Source organism: Bubalus kerabau, chromosome 2, assembly GCF_029407905.1.
Source record: "Bubalus kerabau isolate K-KA32 ecotype Philippines breed swamp buffalo chromosome 2, PCC_UOA_SB_1v2, whole genome shotgun sequence".
NCBI classification, from domain to species: domain Eukaryota; kingdom Metazoa; phylum Chordata; class Mammalia; order Artiodactyla; family Bovidae; genus Bubalus; species Bubalus kerabau.
In genome coordinates this window covers 99383198-99399863 of record NC_073625.1, presented here as the reverse complement: position 1 = coordinate 99399863, position 16666 = coordinate 99383198, and the positions used below count along the sequence as shown (strand labels likewise).

At 39.3% G+C, this 16666-nt stretch overlaps 1 protein-coding gene across 1 annotated transcript in view; it reads left to right on the top strand.

The window, feature by feature from the left end:
• The window catches only part of IFT57 (intraflagellar transport 57), a 72850-nt gene that overhangs the window by 5798 nt on the left and 50386 nt on the right, over nucleotides 1-16666 (top strand). Inside the window, exon 4 of the mRNA XM_055568073.1 lies at nucleotides 10191-10281. Coding sequence (XP_055424048.1) covers nucleotides 10191-10281 — 91 coding nt within the window. The remainder of the gene's footprint in view (nucleotides 1-10190; nucleotides 10282-16666) is intronic.

Below are 16666 nucleotides of genomic sequence, written 5' to 3'. Positions count from 1 at the left end.
ATATATACATGGAGAGGGAAGGAGGAGGGAACATTGAAAATCAGATTAGAAAAACATTGAAAATCAGAATTACATATCAGCTATGTGATATGTAAGTGACAAAGAAGTTACATGTTTGTATATACTTATTTTATATATTTAAATATGCTAAAATAAACCCTAGAAAACATAGAAATCCTAGGAAAACATTGCCTTTAAGATATAATCTAATTCTAATTAGTAATAACAAAAATAGGAAATTTATCCTTTAAGATTAATTTGGTGTGTAGTACTTTCCTTCCTTAATATTAAATGTCAATATTTGTTTTTTGTTAACCTTTCTGAGGTATGGATTTTTATAAGTTTCCAGAAATAAATGCAAATACTTCTGAATATTTTTAATATGAGAAATACGTGTCATTAACTTAATTTCAATATACAATCATTAAAAGGATAGAGAAATAGAAACAATAAAGAAGCATAATAGCACATACATCACCAAATTAGGCCAACCAACATCCAGAACTTAAGCAGCATGGTGGGAAGTTCCAAATAATAGCAGTCTAGAGTCCCGCTTGGGAAAAGTATGTCCACGCCACAAATGAGACTTCAAATTTCAGTTTCAGGGGCTTTTGCTTATAATCCCAAGGTACAAACTAATATTATCATCAGTTTGTGTGCAAAAATGAAGCTCTGGTTTTATGTTAACACTTTTACAATGCTGTTTATCCTTACGAGTCATAGGATTCCATTAAACCCTGGGCACAGTTGGCCAGGCCTGCAGGAGCTCAAGAATTCCAGGCCCACTCCCTTTTTTATTTAAAGTGCTGCCTGACTAGTTGTGCTTGCAGACAACCATGGAATATAGGCTGTGGTCAGGCACATCAGAAGCAAGGTCAGAGACCTCTCTCATGCTTCTGAAGCCTGAACCAAAGCTTCCTCCATTTTAATTTCCATAATAGCCTCAGGATTGTTTATACTTAAGAGCATAGGAATAAGGCAAAATAACATGAACAGTCTTGTTAATTCTGTAGGTCAAATAACAATTCCAAACAGTCAAAAGAAACAAAAAACAAGCAAAGAGCTAAACAATGGATAAAAACCATTTCTGAGTGATAGGGAATGTAGTAAAGGAAAAGTCCCACCAGGAATGAGAGGTATGTTTTTGTACATTAACTCCTATATCCATTAACTTATCAGCTATGATAATAGTAAAAAGAGTAGTAAACCAGTAAAATATTCTATCAAGATACAATTGTGTTTTCCTATGCTCAGATGGGAAAGAATCCGCCTGCAATGCAGGAGACCTGGGTTCAATCCCTGGGTTGCAAAGATCCCCTGGAGGAGGGCATGGCAGCCTGGAGAATCCCCATGGACAGAGGAGCCTGGTGGGCTATATTCCATGGGGTCGCATAGAGTGAGACACTACGGAGCGACTAAGCACAGCATATGAAATCTTTTAATACTTTGGTTCCTTGCAAAATCTTATGTAGGGGTTCTAAGGAAAAGCTAATATTAGGAACAGACAAAGTAGGAAATAACATTGAAGTCAATAATACCTGAATTTTCATGGTATGGGGGGGAAATAATAGGTGGTCCTCTTCCAATATAAAAGATCAACGTATATTAAGCATCCAGAGAAAGGGATTCCTAAGTGATACATTAAGCTAATGTTTACATCATCAGTTATAATACTAATTGAGGAGTGATTTCAAAAAACATACTGTAGGTTTTAGGGGAAACAGTCCATTCACAATAGTTGATGAAGTTCTCCAATATGCAGGGTTCCCCATATGCAAGAAGTTGTTCCACATCACAGTCTATCATTAGCCTTGTCACAATCTATCAGTAAGAAGGTGCAACTATTAAAGTAACACATGACATTGGCATATAATCTTTGTGTTCAAGGCTTAAGCTATATCTTTACCAATGGGATGTGATCTAGCAGACAGATCAATTTTGTCCATAGAAAGGCAAAGTTAAAAAAGGACAGGCCTTGTTTGCTGAACAAGCGAAGTTATCCGAGTTCAGGTCCAGCTCAGGTTTCTCCAGCTGAAGATTATCCTATAGCTTTGTTCATATTTTTTTTAATCAAGGCATATCCTTGAAGGTTGAGGCGTGAATGACAACCCACAGTACAGTCAAGCTTCCAAGAATAACTTATTCATGAGATTAACAGTGGTTTAAATGGCACATTTTTCTTGTCTGGGGATCATCACTACAGTATTATCCTTCCCCTGAGCAATCACATCAGCAGGTGTGGGAGGACCACTAGGCTGCTTTACTCAGACTTCAGCTCCAATTGCATGTATTTCTTTTTTTTAAGATCATTATATAGTCCAGTTGTTTTTAAATATGACTACTCATTAGAATCACATCTGGAACTTTGGAGAAAAAACAATAGCTGGGCATTTCTATTTTTTCAAAAAATTCCAAGATAATTCTAATGTGCATCTGGATTTTAAAAGTGATTATGGGTTTTCCTATTAAATGATAGTTTTAGTGATTTAGAATTCTGTTATTTTCTGTTGACCAATCATGATGCAGTGGTATTAAAAGGGATAATAGTTAAATAATCATAATCACAATAGTAGATGACTTTTATCAGTTTTCATAATCAATAGCCAGACAAAAAATAAAAGATAATTGCAAGCCATAATGGAAACATGATTAACCTAACAATATATAATAATTACATACAATCTAGAGAGTTAAGTAGACTGATGAGGTAAGTGGAAGTGCATACATGTCCATGTTTTCATCCACCAGCCAGTCTATATATTTTGGTATTTAACCCATTTACATTTAAGACAATTACTGATCTGTATGATCCTGTTACTATTTTCTTAATTGTTTTGGGTTTATTTTTTATAAATCTTTTCTTTCTCTTCTGTTTCCTTTCTAGAGAAGTTCCTTTAGCAGTTGTTGTAAATAAAGCTGGTTTGATGGTGCTGAATTCTCTTCACTTTTGCTTGTCTGTAAAGCTTTTGATTTCTCCATCAAATCTGAATGAGAATCTTGGTGGGTAGAGTATTCTTGGTTTTAGGTTCTCTTCTGTTTTAGCACTTTAAAGATATATGCCAAAAAAAAAAAAAAAAAAATATGCCACTCCTTTCTGTCTTGTAGAGTTTCTGTTTAGAAACCAGCTGATAAACTTATGGGAGTTTTCTTATAAGTAATTTGTTGCTTTTCCCTTGTTGCTTTTAATATTTTATCTTTGTCTTTAATTTTTTGTCTTTTTGATTACTGTGTGTCTTGGTGTATTCCTCCTTGGGTTTATTGTGCCTGAGACTTTCTGTGCTTGCTTCCTGGACTTGTTTGACTGTTTCCTTTCCCATGTTAGGGAAGTTTTCAGCTATTACCTCTTCAAATATTTCCTTGAGTCTTCTCTCTGTCTCTCTTCTCCTTCTGGGACCCCTATAATGTGAATGTTGGTGCATTTAATGTTGTCCCAGAAGTCTCTTAGGCTGTCTTCATTTCTTTTCATTCTTTTTTCTATATTCTGTTTTATGGCAGTAATTTCCACCAATCTTTCTAGCAGGTCACTTATCCATTCTTCTGCCTCAGTTATTCTGCTGTTGATTCTTGCTAGTGTCTTGTTCATCTCTGTTCATTTGTTCTTTAGTTCTTCTAGGGCTTTGATAAACATTTCTTGCATCTTCCTTCTTTTCTGAGATCTTCCTAGATCATCTTCTCTATCATTACTTTGAATTCATTTTCTGGAAAGTTGCATATCTCTGCTTCATTTAGTTGTTTTTCTGGGGTTTTATCTTGTCCCTTCATCTGGGACATAACCCTCTGCCTTTCCATTTTGATTAACTTTCTGTTGTGTGGTTTTCATCCTGGTAGATGCAGGATTGTAGTTCTTCTTGCTTCTTCTGCTTGCTCTCTGGTGGGTGAGGCTAAGAGGCTTGTGTGAGCTTCCTGATGGGAGGGACTGGCAGTGGGAAAAATTGGGTCTTGCTCTGGTAGACAGGGCCCAGCTCAGTAGAACTTTGATCTGATTGTCTGCTGATGGGTAGGGCTGCATTCCCTCTCTGTTAGTTATTTGGCCTGAGGCAACCCAGGCCTGGGGTCTGTAGGCTCTATTTTAGGGTTAATGGAGATCTCCAAGAAGACTCACCCAAGGGGCACTTCCCATGACTGCTGCTGCCAGTCCCCCTATCCCCACAGTGAGCCCCTGCTGACATACGCCTCCAAAGAAGACACTCCAACACTAGCAGATAGGTCTATTTCAGTCTCCATGGGGTTACTACTCCTTTCCCCTGGGTCCTGGTCTGCATAGGATTTTGTTTCTGTTTTCCAACAGTAGAGAACTGGACATGGAACAACAGACTGGTTACAAATTGGGAAAGAAGTACGTCAAGGCTGTATATTGTCACCCTGCTTATTTAACTTACATGCAGAGTACATCATGCGAAATGCTGGGCTGGATGAAGCACAAGCTGGAATCAAGATTGCTGAGAGAAATATCAATCACCTCAGATATGCAGATGACACCACCCTTATGGCAGAAAGTGAAAAAGAACTAAAGAACCTCCTGATGAAAGTGAAAGAGGAAAGTGAAAAAGTTGGCTAAAAACTCAGCATTCAGGAAACTAACATCATGGCCTCCAGTCCTGTCACTTCATGGCAGATAGACAGGGAAGCAATGGAAACAGTGAGAGACTTTATTTTTGGGGGCTCCAAAATCACTGCAGATGGTGACTGCATCCATGCAATTGAAAGACACTTGCTCCTTGGAAGAAAAGCTATGACCAACCTAGTCAGCATATTAAAAAGCAGAGATATTACTTTGCCGACAAAGGTCCGTCTGCTGCTGCTGCTAAGTCGCTTCAGTTGTCTCCAGCTCTGTGCAACCCCATAGAGGGCAGCCCTCTAGGCTCCCCCGTCCCTGGGATTCCCCAGGCAAGAACACTGGAGTGGGTTGCCATTTCTTTCTCCAGTGCATGAAAGTGAAAAGTGAAAGTGCAGTTGCTCAGTCGTGTCTGACTCTTAGTGACCCCATGGACTGCAGCCCACCAGGCTTCTCTGTCCATGGGATTTTCCAGGCAAGAGTACTGGAGTGGGGTGCCATCGCCTTCTCCATCATAGTGAAAGCTATGGTTTTTCCAGTAGGCAAATATGGATGTGAGGGTTGGAATATAAAGAAAGCTGAGTGCCTAAGAATTGATGCTTTTGAACTGTGGTGTTGGAGAAGACTCTTGAGAGTCCCTTGGACTGCAAGGAGATCCAACCAGTCAATCCTAAAGGAAATCAGTCCTGAATATTCATTGGGAGAACTGATGCTGAAGCCGAAGCTCCGATACTTAGGCCACCAGATGTGAAGAACTTAGTCACTAGAAAGACCCTGATGCTGGGAAAGATTGAAGGCAGGAGAAGAAGAGGCCAACAGAGGTTGAGATGGTTGAGTGACATCACTGATTCGGTGGACATGAGTTTGAGCAAGCTCCAGAAGTTGGTGATGGATGGGGAAGCTTGGCTTGCTGCAGTCCATGGGGTTGCAAGGAGTCAGACACGACTGAGTGACTGAACTGAACCAAACTCTGCATATAAGTTAAATAATCAGACACAGATATTTTTCTGGAACTCCTTTGCTTTCTCCATTCTCCACTATCCAGCAAATGTTGGCAATTTGATCTCTCGTTCCTCTGCCTCTTTGAAATCTAGCAGATTAGTCTGTAAGTTTTTGAATCACATATTGCTAAAGCCTAGGTTGAAATATTTTGAGCATTATCTTTCTAGCATGTGAAATGAGTGCAGTTGTATGGTAGTTTGATCATGTACATGTAAAATGAGTAGTGGAATGAAAACTGACCTTTTCCTGTCCTGTGCCCATTGCTGAGTTTTCCAAATTTGTTGATGTGTGGAGTGCAGCACTTTAACAGCATCATGTTTTAGGATTTTAAGTAGCTAACAGGCATTCTGTCACCTCCACCAGCTTTGTTAATAGTAACACTTTCTAAGATTCACTTGACTTCACACTCAGGATTTGTGGCTCTGGGTGAGTGACCACACCATCCATGGTTACCTGGATCATTAAGACCTTTTTTGTATAGTTCTTCTGTGTATTTTTACCATCTCTTCTTAGTATCTTCTGCTTTTGTTAGGTCCTTACCTTTTCTGTCCTGTATTGCTCCATCCTTGTATGATTTGTTTTCTTGATATCTCCAGTTTTCTTGAAGAGATCTCTAGTCTTACCCATTGTATAGTTTTCCCCTCATTCTTTTCATTGTTCACTTAAGAAGGACTTCTTATTTCTCCCTGATATTCTCTGGAACTCTGCATTCAAAAATATACTTTCTTGGGTATATCTTTCCCTTTCTTCCTTGCTTTCACTTCTCTCCTTTCCTCAGCTATTTGTAAAGCCTCCTCAACCACTTTGCTTTCTTTCTTTTCTTTTTCTTTGGGGTGGTTTTGGTTACTGCCTCCTGCACAGTGTCACAAATTTCCATCCATAGTTCTTCAGGCACTCTGTATATCAGATCTAATCCCTTGAATCTATTTATCACCTCTGCTGTACAAACATAAGGGATTTGATTTAGGTCATACCTGAACGGCCTAGTGGTTTTCCCTACTTTCTTCTATTTAAGTCTGACTTTTGCAGTAAGGAGCTCATGATCTGAGCCACAGTCAGCTCCAAGTCTTGTTTTTGCTGACTGTATAGAGCTCCTCCATCTTTGGCTACAAAGAACAGCCAGAGTCATCTCTTATATTGTTGGAAAAGGGTGTTTGCTATGACCAGCATACTTTCTTGACAAAGCTCTGTTAGCCTTTGTTCTGCTTCATTTTGAACTCCAAGGCCATACTTGCCTGTTATTCTAGGTATGTCTTGACTTCCTACTTTGCATTCCAATCCCCTGTGATGAATAAGATATCTTTTTTGGTGTTCCAGAAGGTGTTGTAGGTCTTCATGGAGCAGGTCAACTTCTTCAGCATCAGTGGTTAGGGCATAGACTTGGATTACTGTAATGTTGAATGACTTGCCTTGAAAACAAATCTGTAACATTCTGTTGTTTTTGAGTTTGTACCTAAGTGTTGCATTTTGAACTCTTGTTGACTGTAAGGGCTACTCTGTTTCTTCTAAAGAATTATTGCCCACAGTGGTAGATATAGTGATCCTCTGTATTAAAGTAACCTATTCCTGTCCATTTTAGTCTACTGATTCCTGAGATGTAGATGTTCAATCTTGCTGTCTCCTATTTGACCACACAAGATGGTAAGTTGACCATGTCCAATTTACCATGATCATGACACTAACATTCCAGGTTCCTATCAATATTGTTCTTTACAGCATCAGTCTTTACTTTTACCACCAGACATATCCACAATTAACATCGTTTTTGCTTTGGCCCAGCCACTTCCCTCTTTTTGGAGCTAATAGTAATTGCCCTCCTTTCTTCTCCAGTAGCATAATGGATACCTTCTCACCTGGGGGCTTCATCTTTCAGTGTCCTATCTTTTGGCCTTTTCACACTGTTCATGGGGTCTCAAGGCAAGAATACTGGAGTGGTTTGTCATTTCCTCCTCCAGTGGACCACATCTTCTCAGAACTCTCCATTATGACCTGTCCATCTTGGGTGGCCCTGCACAGCATGATTCATAGCTTCTTTGAGTTATGCAAGCCCCTTTGTCACAGCAAGACTGTGATCCATGAAGGGATGTTAGATATATGATGTGAAAAGCAGGATTCATGCAAGAAAACGTTGCAAAGTCTATGTAATAATAATTATAATAGTCCTAAATAGCTAATATTTAGGTAATAAGCTAAGAAAAATATCTTAACAGGGTAAGTGCTAGTCGCTCAGTCGTGCCCGACTCTTTGCAACCCAATGACTGCAGCCCACCAGGCTCCTCTGTCCATGAGATTTTCCAGGCAAGGATACTGGAGTGGGTTGCCATTTTCTTCTCCAGGGGACCTTCCGAACCCAGGGATCGAACCCGGGTCTTCTGCACTGCAGGCAGATTCTTTACCGACTGAGCTACAAGGGAAGTGCCTAACAGGATTAGGCAAAGTATTAATTTTCTTAATATACACAAAAGCAGAGGGCATTGATAGGCATTTCACTGAAAAACACATAACCAGTTAAAACATGAAAAGGCATTCAACCACTCTCATGTGAAAGAAATGCAAGTAAAATAAGAGTGGGATTTTTTTCCCTTAGATGATTGACAAAAATTGAAACTTATTTACCATATTGGCAAATGTATGGAAAAGGCATCACTGCTGTTAGGAGTTTAAATTAGGGTGACATTTTGGAAGTTGTTTTTAGTAATATTGAACAAAACAACAAAATATACATAGTTGTTGGCCCAGCCTTTATACCTGATATATAAGGATGAACCTAGATAGCATATTCAAAAGCAGAGATATTACTTTGCCAACAAAGGTTCGTCTAGTCAAGGCTATGGTTTTTCCTGTGGTCATGTATGGATGTGAGAGTTGGACTGTAAAGAAGGCTGAGCGCCGAAGAATTGATGCTTTTGAACTGTGGTGTTGGAGAAGACTCTTGAGAGTCCCTTGGACTGCAAGGAGATCCAACCAGTCCATTTTGAAGGAGATCAGCCCTGGGATTTCTTTGGAAGGAATGATGCTAAAGCTGAAACTCCAGTACTTTGGCCACCTCATGTGAAGAGTTGACTCATTGGAAAAGTCTCTGATGCTGGGAGGGATTGGGGGCGGGAGGAGAAGGGGACGACAGAGGATGAGATGGCTGGATGGCATCACTGACTCGATGGACGTGAGTCTGGGTGAACTCCGGGAGTTGGTGATGGACAGGAAGGCCTGGCGTGCTGTGATTCATGGGGTCTCAAAGAGTCGGACATGACTAAGCGACTGAACTGAACTAGTAAGGAAATGAAAAATAATCTTAATGTTCATCCATAAGTTGCTAGTTATATTGCTGTGGTACTGCTGTTCAATTGAAAACAGTGCAGGTATGTTAAGAGAGAGAGCTAGCATGAGGGCAAGAGAAAAGGATGAGGAGGGAGAGAGAGAGATGCACAATTGACCTTTTAACAGTGCAGGGGTTAAGGATGTGGAAAATCCACATGTAACTTAGTGTGCTTGTGCTTATACTCAGGCACTCAGTCGTGTCTTTGTGACCCCATGGACTGTAGCCCACCAGTCTTCTCTGTCCTTTGGATTTTTGAAGAATCCTGGAGTGGGTAGGGCTTCCTTATAAGCTGTTCCTCTGTATCCAGAGTTCCACATCTGTAGATTTAACCTACCAAGAATCATGTAATAGTTAGTATTTACTATAGATTAAAAAAAAAATCTCTGTGTTAAATAGACCCACACAGTTCAAACCTATGTTGTTCAAGGGTCAACTGTGCTGCTGCTAAGTCGCTTCAGTCGTGTCTGACTCTGTGCGACCCCAGAGACGGCAGCCCATGAGGCTCCCCCGTCCCTGGGATTCTCCAGGCAAGAACAATGGAATGGGTTGCCATTTCCTTCTCCAATGCATGAAAGTGAAAAGTGAAAGTGAAGTCGCCCAGTCGTGTCCGACTCTTAGTGACCCCATGGACTGCGGCCCACCAGGCTCCTCCATCCATGGGATTTTCCAGGCAAGAGTGCTGGAGTGGGATGCCATTGCCTTCTCCAAGGGGTCAACTGTATATGTACTTAAATATGGTATGTTAGTAAGTGAAGAAAGTAGGTTGGCTAATAGTATGCATGGTACCATCCCATTCATGTATTACTACTTAAATCTTCAAGTTTAGAAATAAACATTTTTGCTTCTTTACATAGAGAGTTTCAGGAAGGATACATGAAACATTTAACTGATTATGGGAAGAGGGGCAGGTGAAAAAGAACCAGAACTGGCGTAGAGTGTGGAGGATCCTTAATACTCACATTGTACCTTTTTGCCCTGCTGAAATGTTTTGTTTTTCCCTCTCATCTCATGTGCTGCTGCTGCTAAGTCACTTCAGTAGTGTCCGACTCTATGCGACCCCATAGACGGCAGCCCACCAGGCTCCCCCATCCCTGGGATTCTCCAGGCAAGAACACTGGAGTGGGTTGCCATTTCCTTCTCCAAAGCAGGAAAGTGAAAAGTGAAAGTGAAGTCGCTCAGTCGTGTCCGACTCTTAGCGACCCCATGGACTGCAGCCCTCCATGCTCCTCCGTCCATGGGATTTTCCAGGCTAGAGTACTGGAGTGGGGTGCCACTGCCTTCTCCCTCATCTCATGTAAAGCTTTATTATTTTAGACCAGCATACCCAGTGGAAGAATTAGAAGAAGAAACTGTTGCAGAAGATGATGCAGAATTAACATTGAATAAAGTGGATGAAGAATTTGTGGTATGTGTGTTGCTGAACTTTTTTGTCCATTTTCAACTTTGGATTCATTTCCCTTCTCTTAGTTCCCCTAGACTTCCATTATCTGGATTAGTTTATTTCATTGTTTGTAGATTAAAAAAAAAAAAAAAGCTTTTGAATAGAGTGCCACATATCAGTAATTTAAACCTTTGGTTAAATTAATTTTCATGTTCAGTAATGATTATGGTGTGAATTTAGCAGAGGTTCTTCAAATATAGACAGAAAATAGTTGACCACTAGTTATATAGGTAAACAGTTTGTTAACCATTCATGATCTTAAATAGACCATAAATAATAGAGAATTTAGAAGACAGCAATAGACTTTTGAATTAATACAGTCTGCTTCATAAGAATACCATTCATTTCTCAGGAACTCCTTTATGCTTCTGAAATTAAGATGATTAGTACCCTACCCTGCAGGAACATTAAAAAATACTTATAAATATCAACATTATTTAAGTTGTTTGGCAACCTCTGGGCATATTCTCATTCTTAAAATTCTATCTATAGTGTGAAATTAAATGATCATGTCTTTATAACAGACTGGACTAGGAGAATGGTAGAGAAGAAGAGTTCTTCCTCAGAATCAGAGATGAGTTGACACTAGTATTTTAGAAAGTGTATATATGATTTAAAGTGAAAATGGTGGCAAAGAAAAATGTTGTAGTATATTTTACTGTCATAGACCAATTACATTTTTCAGGTGATTTTTTTTTAAATCAATAGATAATACATACATTCTGTATTTTAACTTAAAAGTAATTTATTATGCTACTATAGGCTGCAAAGATATTAATCACTGCATTATTTTATAGTGAATGCTGAAAATAACCATTAAATAAATTAGACATATGCATATGGTAGAATGTCATATAGCCATTAAAAGAAATGTTAACAAAGAAATATTAGTGACATGGGGATGATAACATACTATATGCACAAACTCAACTATGTAAAATACACAGAAAAACAGTTAACACCAATATATTAACATTTGTTATATGTGGGTAGGATTATGGATGATTATTTTCTCTTCTATGCTTTCTATCTTTAAAGTTTTTAATGTATTTTGTCAGTAGTATAAATATTTTAAACCATATGTGTAAAAAAGATGATGGCTATTATAAACAGTGCTGCGATGAACCATTGGGGTACACGTGTCTCTTTCCCTTCTGGTTTCCTCAGTGTGTATGCCCAGCAGTGGGGTTTCTGGGTCATATGGCAGGTCTATTTCCAGGTTTTTAAGGAATCTCCACACTGTTCTGCATAGAGGCTGTACTAGTTTGCATTCCCACCAACAGTGTAAGAGGGTTCCCTTTTCTCCACGCCCTCTCCAGCATTTATTGTTTGTAGACTTTTGGATCGCAGCCATTCTGACCAGTATGAGATGGTACCTCATAGTGGTTTTGATTTGCATTTCTCTGATAATGAGTAATGTTGAGCATCTTTTCATATGTTTGTTAGCCATTTGTATGTCTTCTTTGGAGAAATGTCTGTTTAGTTCTTTGGCCCATTTTTTGATTGGATCACTTATTTTTCTGATATTGAGCTGCATGAGCTGCTTGTATATTTTTGAGATTAATTCTTTGTCAGTTGCTTCATTTGCTGTTATTTTCTCCCATTCTGAAGGCTGTCTTTTCACCTTGCTTATAGTTTCCTTCATTGTGCAAAAGCTTTTAAGTTTAATTAGGTCCCATTTGTTTATTTTTGCTTTTATTTCCATTACTCTGGGAAGTGGGTCATAGAGGATCCTGCTGTGATTCATGTCAGGGAGTGTTTTGCCTATGTTTTCTTCTAGGAGTTTTATAGTTTCTGGTCTTACATTTAGATCTTTAATCCATTTTGAGTTTATTTTTGTGTATGGTGCTAGAAAGTGTTCTAGTTTCATTCTTTTACAGGTGGTTGACCAGTTTTCCCAGCACCACTTGTTGAAGAGATTGTCTTTTCTCCATTGTATATTTTTGCCTCCTTTGTCAAATATAAGGTGTCCTTAGGTGTGTGAATCCATCTCTGGGCTTTCCATTTTGTTCCATTCATCTGTATTTCCGTCTTTGTGCCAGTACCATGCTGTCTTGATGACTGTAGCTTTGTAGTATAGCCTGAAGTCAGGCAGGTTGATTCCTCCAGTTCCATTCTTCTTTCTCAAGATTGCTTTGGCTACTTGAGGTTTTTTGTATTTCCATACAAATAGGACATGGAGAGGGCAATGGCACCCCACTCCAGTACTCTTGCCTGGAGAATCCCATGGACGGAGGAGCCTGGTAGCTGCAGTCCATGGGGTCGCTAAGAGTCGGACACAACTGAGTGACTTTACTTTCACTTCTCACTTCCATGCATTGGAGAAGGAAATGGCAACCCACTCCAGTGTTCTTGCCTGGAGAATCCCAGGGACAGAGGAGCCTAGTGGGCTGCTGTGTATGCGGTCACACAGAGTCGGACACGACTGAAGTGACTTAGCAGCAGCAGGACATGGAAGCAACATAGATGTTCATCGGTAGACAAATGGATAAGAAAGTTGTGGTACATAAACACAATGGAATGTTACTCAGCTATTAGAAAGAATACATTTGAATAAGTTCTAATGAGGTGGATGAAACTGGAGCCTATTATACAGAGTGAAGTAAGTCAGAAAAACACCGATACAGTTTCTTAATGCATATATATGGAATTTAGAAAGATGGTAACAATGACCCTATATGTGAGACAGCAAAAGAGGTACAGATATAAAGAAAAGACTTTTTGACTCTATGGGAGAAGACGAGGGTGGGATGATTTGAGAGAATAGCATTGAAACATGTATATTACCATATGTGAAACAGATGACCAGTCCAGGTTCCATGCGTGAAACAAGGCACTCAAAGCTGGTGCACGGGAACAACCCAGAGGGATGGGAATGGGGAGGGAGGAGGAGGGGGGGAGTTCGGGTTGGGGGACACATGTATACCCATGGCTGATTCATGTCAATGTATGGCAAAACCCACCAAGTATTGTATAGTAATTAGCCTCCAATTAAAATAAATAATTTTTTTAAAAAGATGATTACTATCTATAAAAAGAAAAAGACCATTGTAAAACCAGTTTAAAAGATAGCTTTCTTAATGTGATAAATTTTTAAACTTAAGGTAAAAATGTAGTCATTCATGTGTTTATTCAGCACCTGTTATGTAGCAAGCACTGGGCAAGACCCTGGTGGAGCTGCATGTACAAAAACTCAGAGGAAGGAGGGCGCTTACCATGATCAAGGAATTGAGAGAAAACCATTGCTGCCAGCTCTCCTGAGTGAGGAGGAGAGTGACTTCAGATTGTGTGTGTTAGTTGCTCAGTCTTGTATGGCTTTTTGCAACCCCATGGACTATAGCCTGCCAGGTCCTCTGCCCATGGACTTCTCCAGGCAAGAATACTGGAGTGGGTTGCCATTCTTGTCTCCAGGGTTAGCTGGGAAGAAAGACCAGGTCCAGATCATTTTGGTCATTTTAGGGAGTTTAGACTTTATTCTTTGTGTAATAAATCTTTCCATTCAGTCCCTGTTGTTCATCTCACTTATTTTACTCAGATATTTCCTCATCTTGTTTCTTAGTTACTGTTTATTAGTAGTAATAAATAGTTTATCTACAGATACCTGGTCCTAATGCATCAATATTTAGCTTCAAAGACCTATAACTCAAAACAGCTAGTCAGGGGAAAAAAGGACAAAAAGCAACTGATCAGAAGGAAAACTCCATGAGGGCATAAACCAATTTTGCACATTTTTTGTCTCCAGTTTATTATGCAATGCCTGGTGCATAGTAGTTGTTCATTAAATATTTGACAAAAAATCATCTGTCACAACATTGCTTGTAACTTTTACAAAATAGAGGTTTTTGCGAACCATTTAAAGTTCAAAGCAGCATTGCTGTTTGTATAAATTAGAGAAACAAACTAGAAAGCATCCTATTCACACATTTCTTGCCAACTGTGAAGTAAAGACCTTCTGCTGTCATAAGACCAAGCTGAAGGCTTCCTCAAAGGGTTGTGTCTGAGGCTCTTAGTTCCCTTACATCATGTCTCTTGAATTTTTTCCTTTTCCTTCTTCTTGTTGTTATATTATTCTAAGGAGGCCTCTTAACCTCTCCCATTCCTCTTAGTAAGGAGAGCTGGGTCAGTGCCAAAAGCCTCTGGGATATTACTTCAGTTTGGTGCCAGAGTTTGTGGGATAGCTCACAGATGGCAGAGATCATTTCTGACAAAGTAAAGTTCTTCTGTGATCAACAAGAAGCTCAAAAGCTTCCATTTTAGACTGGTCAAATCAAGTTAGGACACATTGATAACTGGAAAGTGAGAGAGAGGGATGGGGGGAGGAGAGAGGGAGGGTGGCCGAGAGGGAAGAAGGGAGGATTGGGATCACGACACAGAATGTTCTCAAAGAGTGTCCTCACAGAATGTCCTCACAGTATACAGTCATATCCTTAGTGATTGGCAGTAGGAGAGTGAAGACACATATTAGGCAAAGAAATGACAGGGAATTGAGTACTTTTTAAATTACTGAGATTAAAATCCTCTTCATTTAAAGCTATTTTTTGTGTCTATTTATTTTCAAATTCATTTTGATTGCTTTCTTAATAATTTTTAATAACTTAAATTCTTTTTCCAGTACCTACTCTTAAAGCTTTTTGCCTAATCGTGTTCAGTCGACCACAGTTCAGCAAGTACTTATTGATCACCTATGTAAACACTACTGATGAGGTGATTATAAAAGCATTATAAACCTGTCTCTGCTCCCATCGGCACTGAGTCATTGGCATCTCTATCATTTGCTCTGCTTAAGTACACCATCATTAGTGCAAACACAGGATACGCTGAGCTGTTTCTCAAAGATGTGCTTCTGCATATATGCTTAGGATTTAAGATGTAAACCCATCAGTTTTGTCTACACATCTAGACCCCACTGCCTCCATCCCTAAAAAAATGAACGTTATTTGATTGTATGTTATCTGCATTTATATTGTTGCATATTTTACTATAATCTTTCTAATTTCTCACAGATTAACATAGTTCTAATGTCTCAGCTTAGTGGCCCCACTCCTAGGAGTTTCTTTGTAGATCTGGGATGGTTAAATTACATTGTCACAAGCTCCCAGGTGATACTAATGCTGCTGATCTAAGAACCACATTTTGAGAACCACTGTCTTACATACTTCTAAGTGCTTAAAGATAAGGGTTATCTTTGAAATCTACGACTGCCGCTTCTGTGCAGCTCTACATGTGAAAGTGTCCACCAAACAACTCTCATTTATTTTTTTTGTTTTTCTTTACAAGACTTTAGAACCAAGCTCCATTGGCCTCATTATCATGTCTTTAAGCTTTGGATATTCTTGTTAAAATTGCTTCACCCACTTTGTCACTTGTCACCACAAAGACATTTTAACATTTTGTCCTACCTGCTTATACAGCCTGCTCAAACTCTGTATTTACTGTGTATTGGGGAGGAGATTGCTTGTCAAAGGGTCTCTTCTGACCCTGTCCCCCACATCAGTTGGGCTCAGAATCAGGACCAGCTTGGAATCTACCTGAATTATCCTTTTGTTAGATAGTTAATATCTAAGATACAAGGTTAATATCTTACATCCTTATATAGAATTAATATTTAATATCTTTAAACTTTTTTTTAATTTTATTTTATTTTTTAAACTTTACATAATTGTATTAGTTTTAACTTAAACATATAGGAGATGAGATGTCAAAAATATACATGACTGTGATTGGTCCCTGGAGTAGGTGAGAGTATTCCATATCTATCAACCTCTCATTTTTGTCCATTTTAGTCATCTTACTCAAAATTTCCATTAACTGTTGCTTTTTCTGTTCTTATGTTTATTTATCCCTAGTTTCACAGCTGGAGAAGGCAATGGCACCCCACTCCAGTACTCTTGCCTGGAAAATCCCACAGACGGAGGAGCCTGGTAGGCTGCAGTCCATGGGGTCGCTGAGGGTCGGACACGACTGAGCGACTTCATTTTCACTTCTCACTTTCACGCATTGGAGAAGGAAATGGCAACCCACTCCAGTGTTCTTGCCTGGAGAATCCCAGGGACGGGGAAGCCTGGTGGGCTGCCGTCTATGGGGTCGCACAGAGTCGGACACGGCTGAAGTGACTTAGCAGCAGCAGCAACAGCAGTAGCAGCAGCAGTTTCACGGCTCTTTTTTTTCTTAAGTGATTGTAAAAAAAAGCAGGTCCTATTTTTAAATGGCATCATCAAAACCTCAAAAAACAGATAACATAATGCCCTACTTTATGCACACTACTAGGCTTTAAATGTCCTTTCTTAGTCTTCCTGTTGAGCTTAGCATAAGTGTTTAGAATTGACATGCACACATTGCTATATTTAAA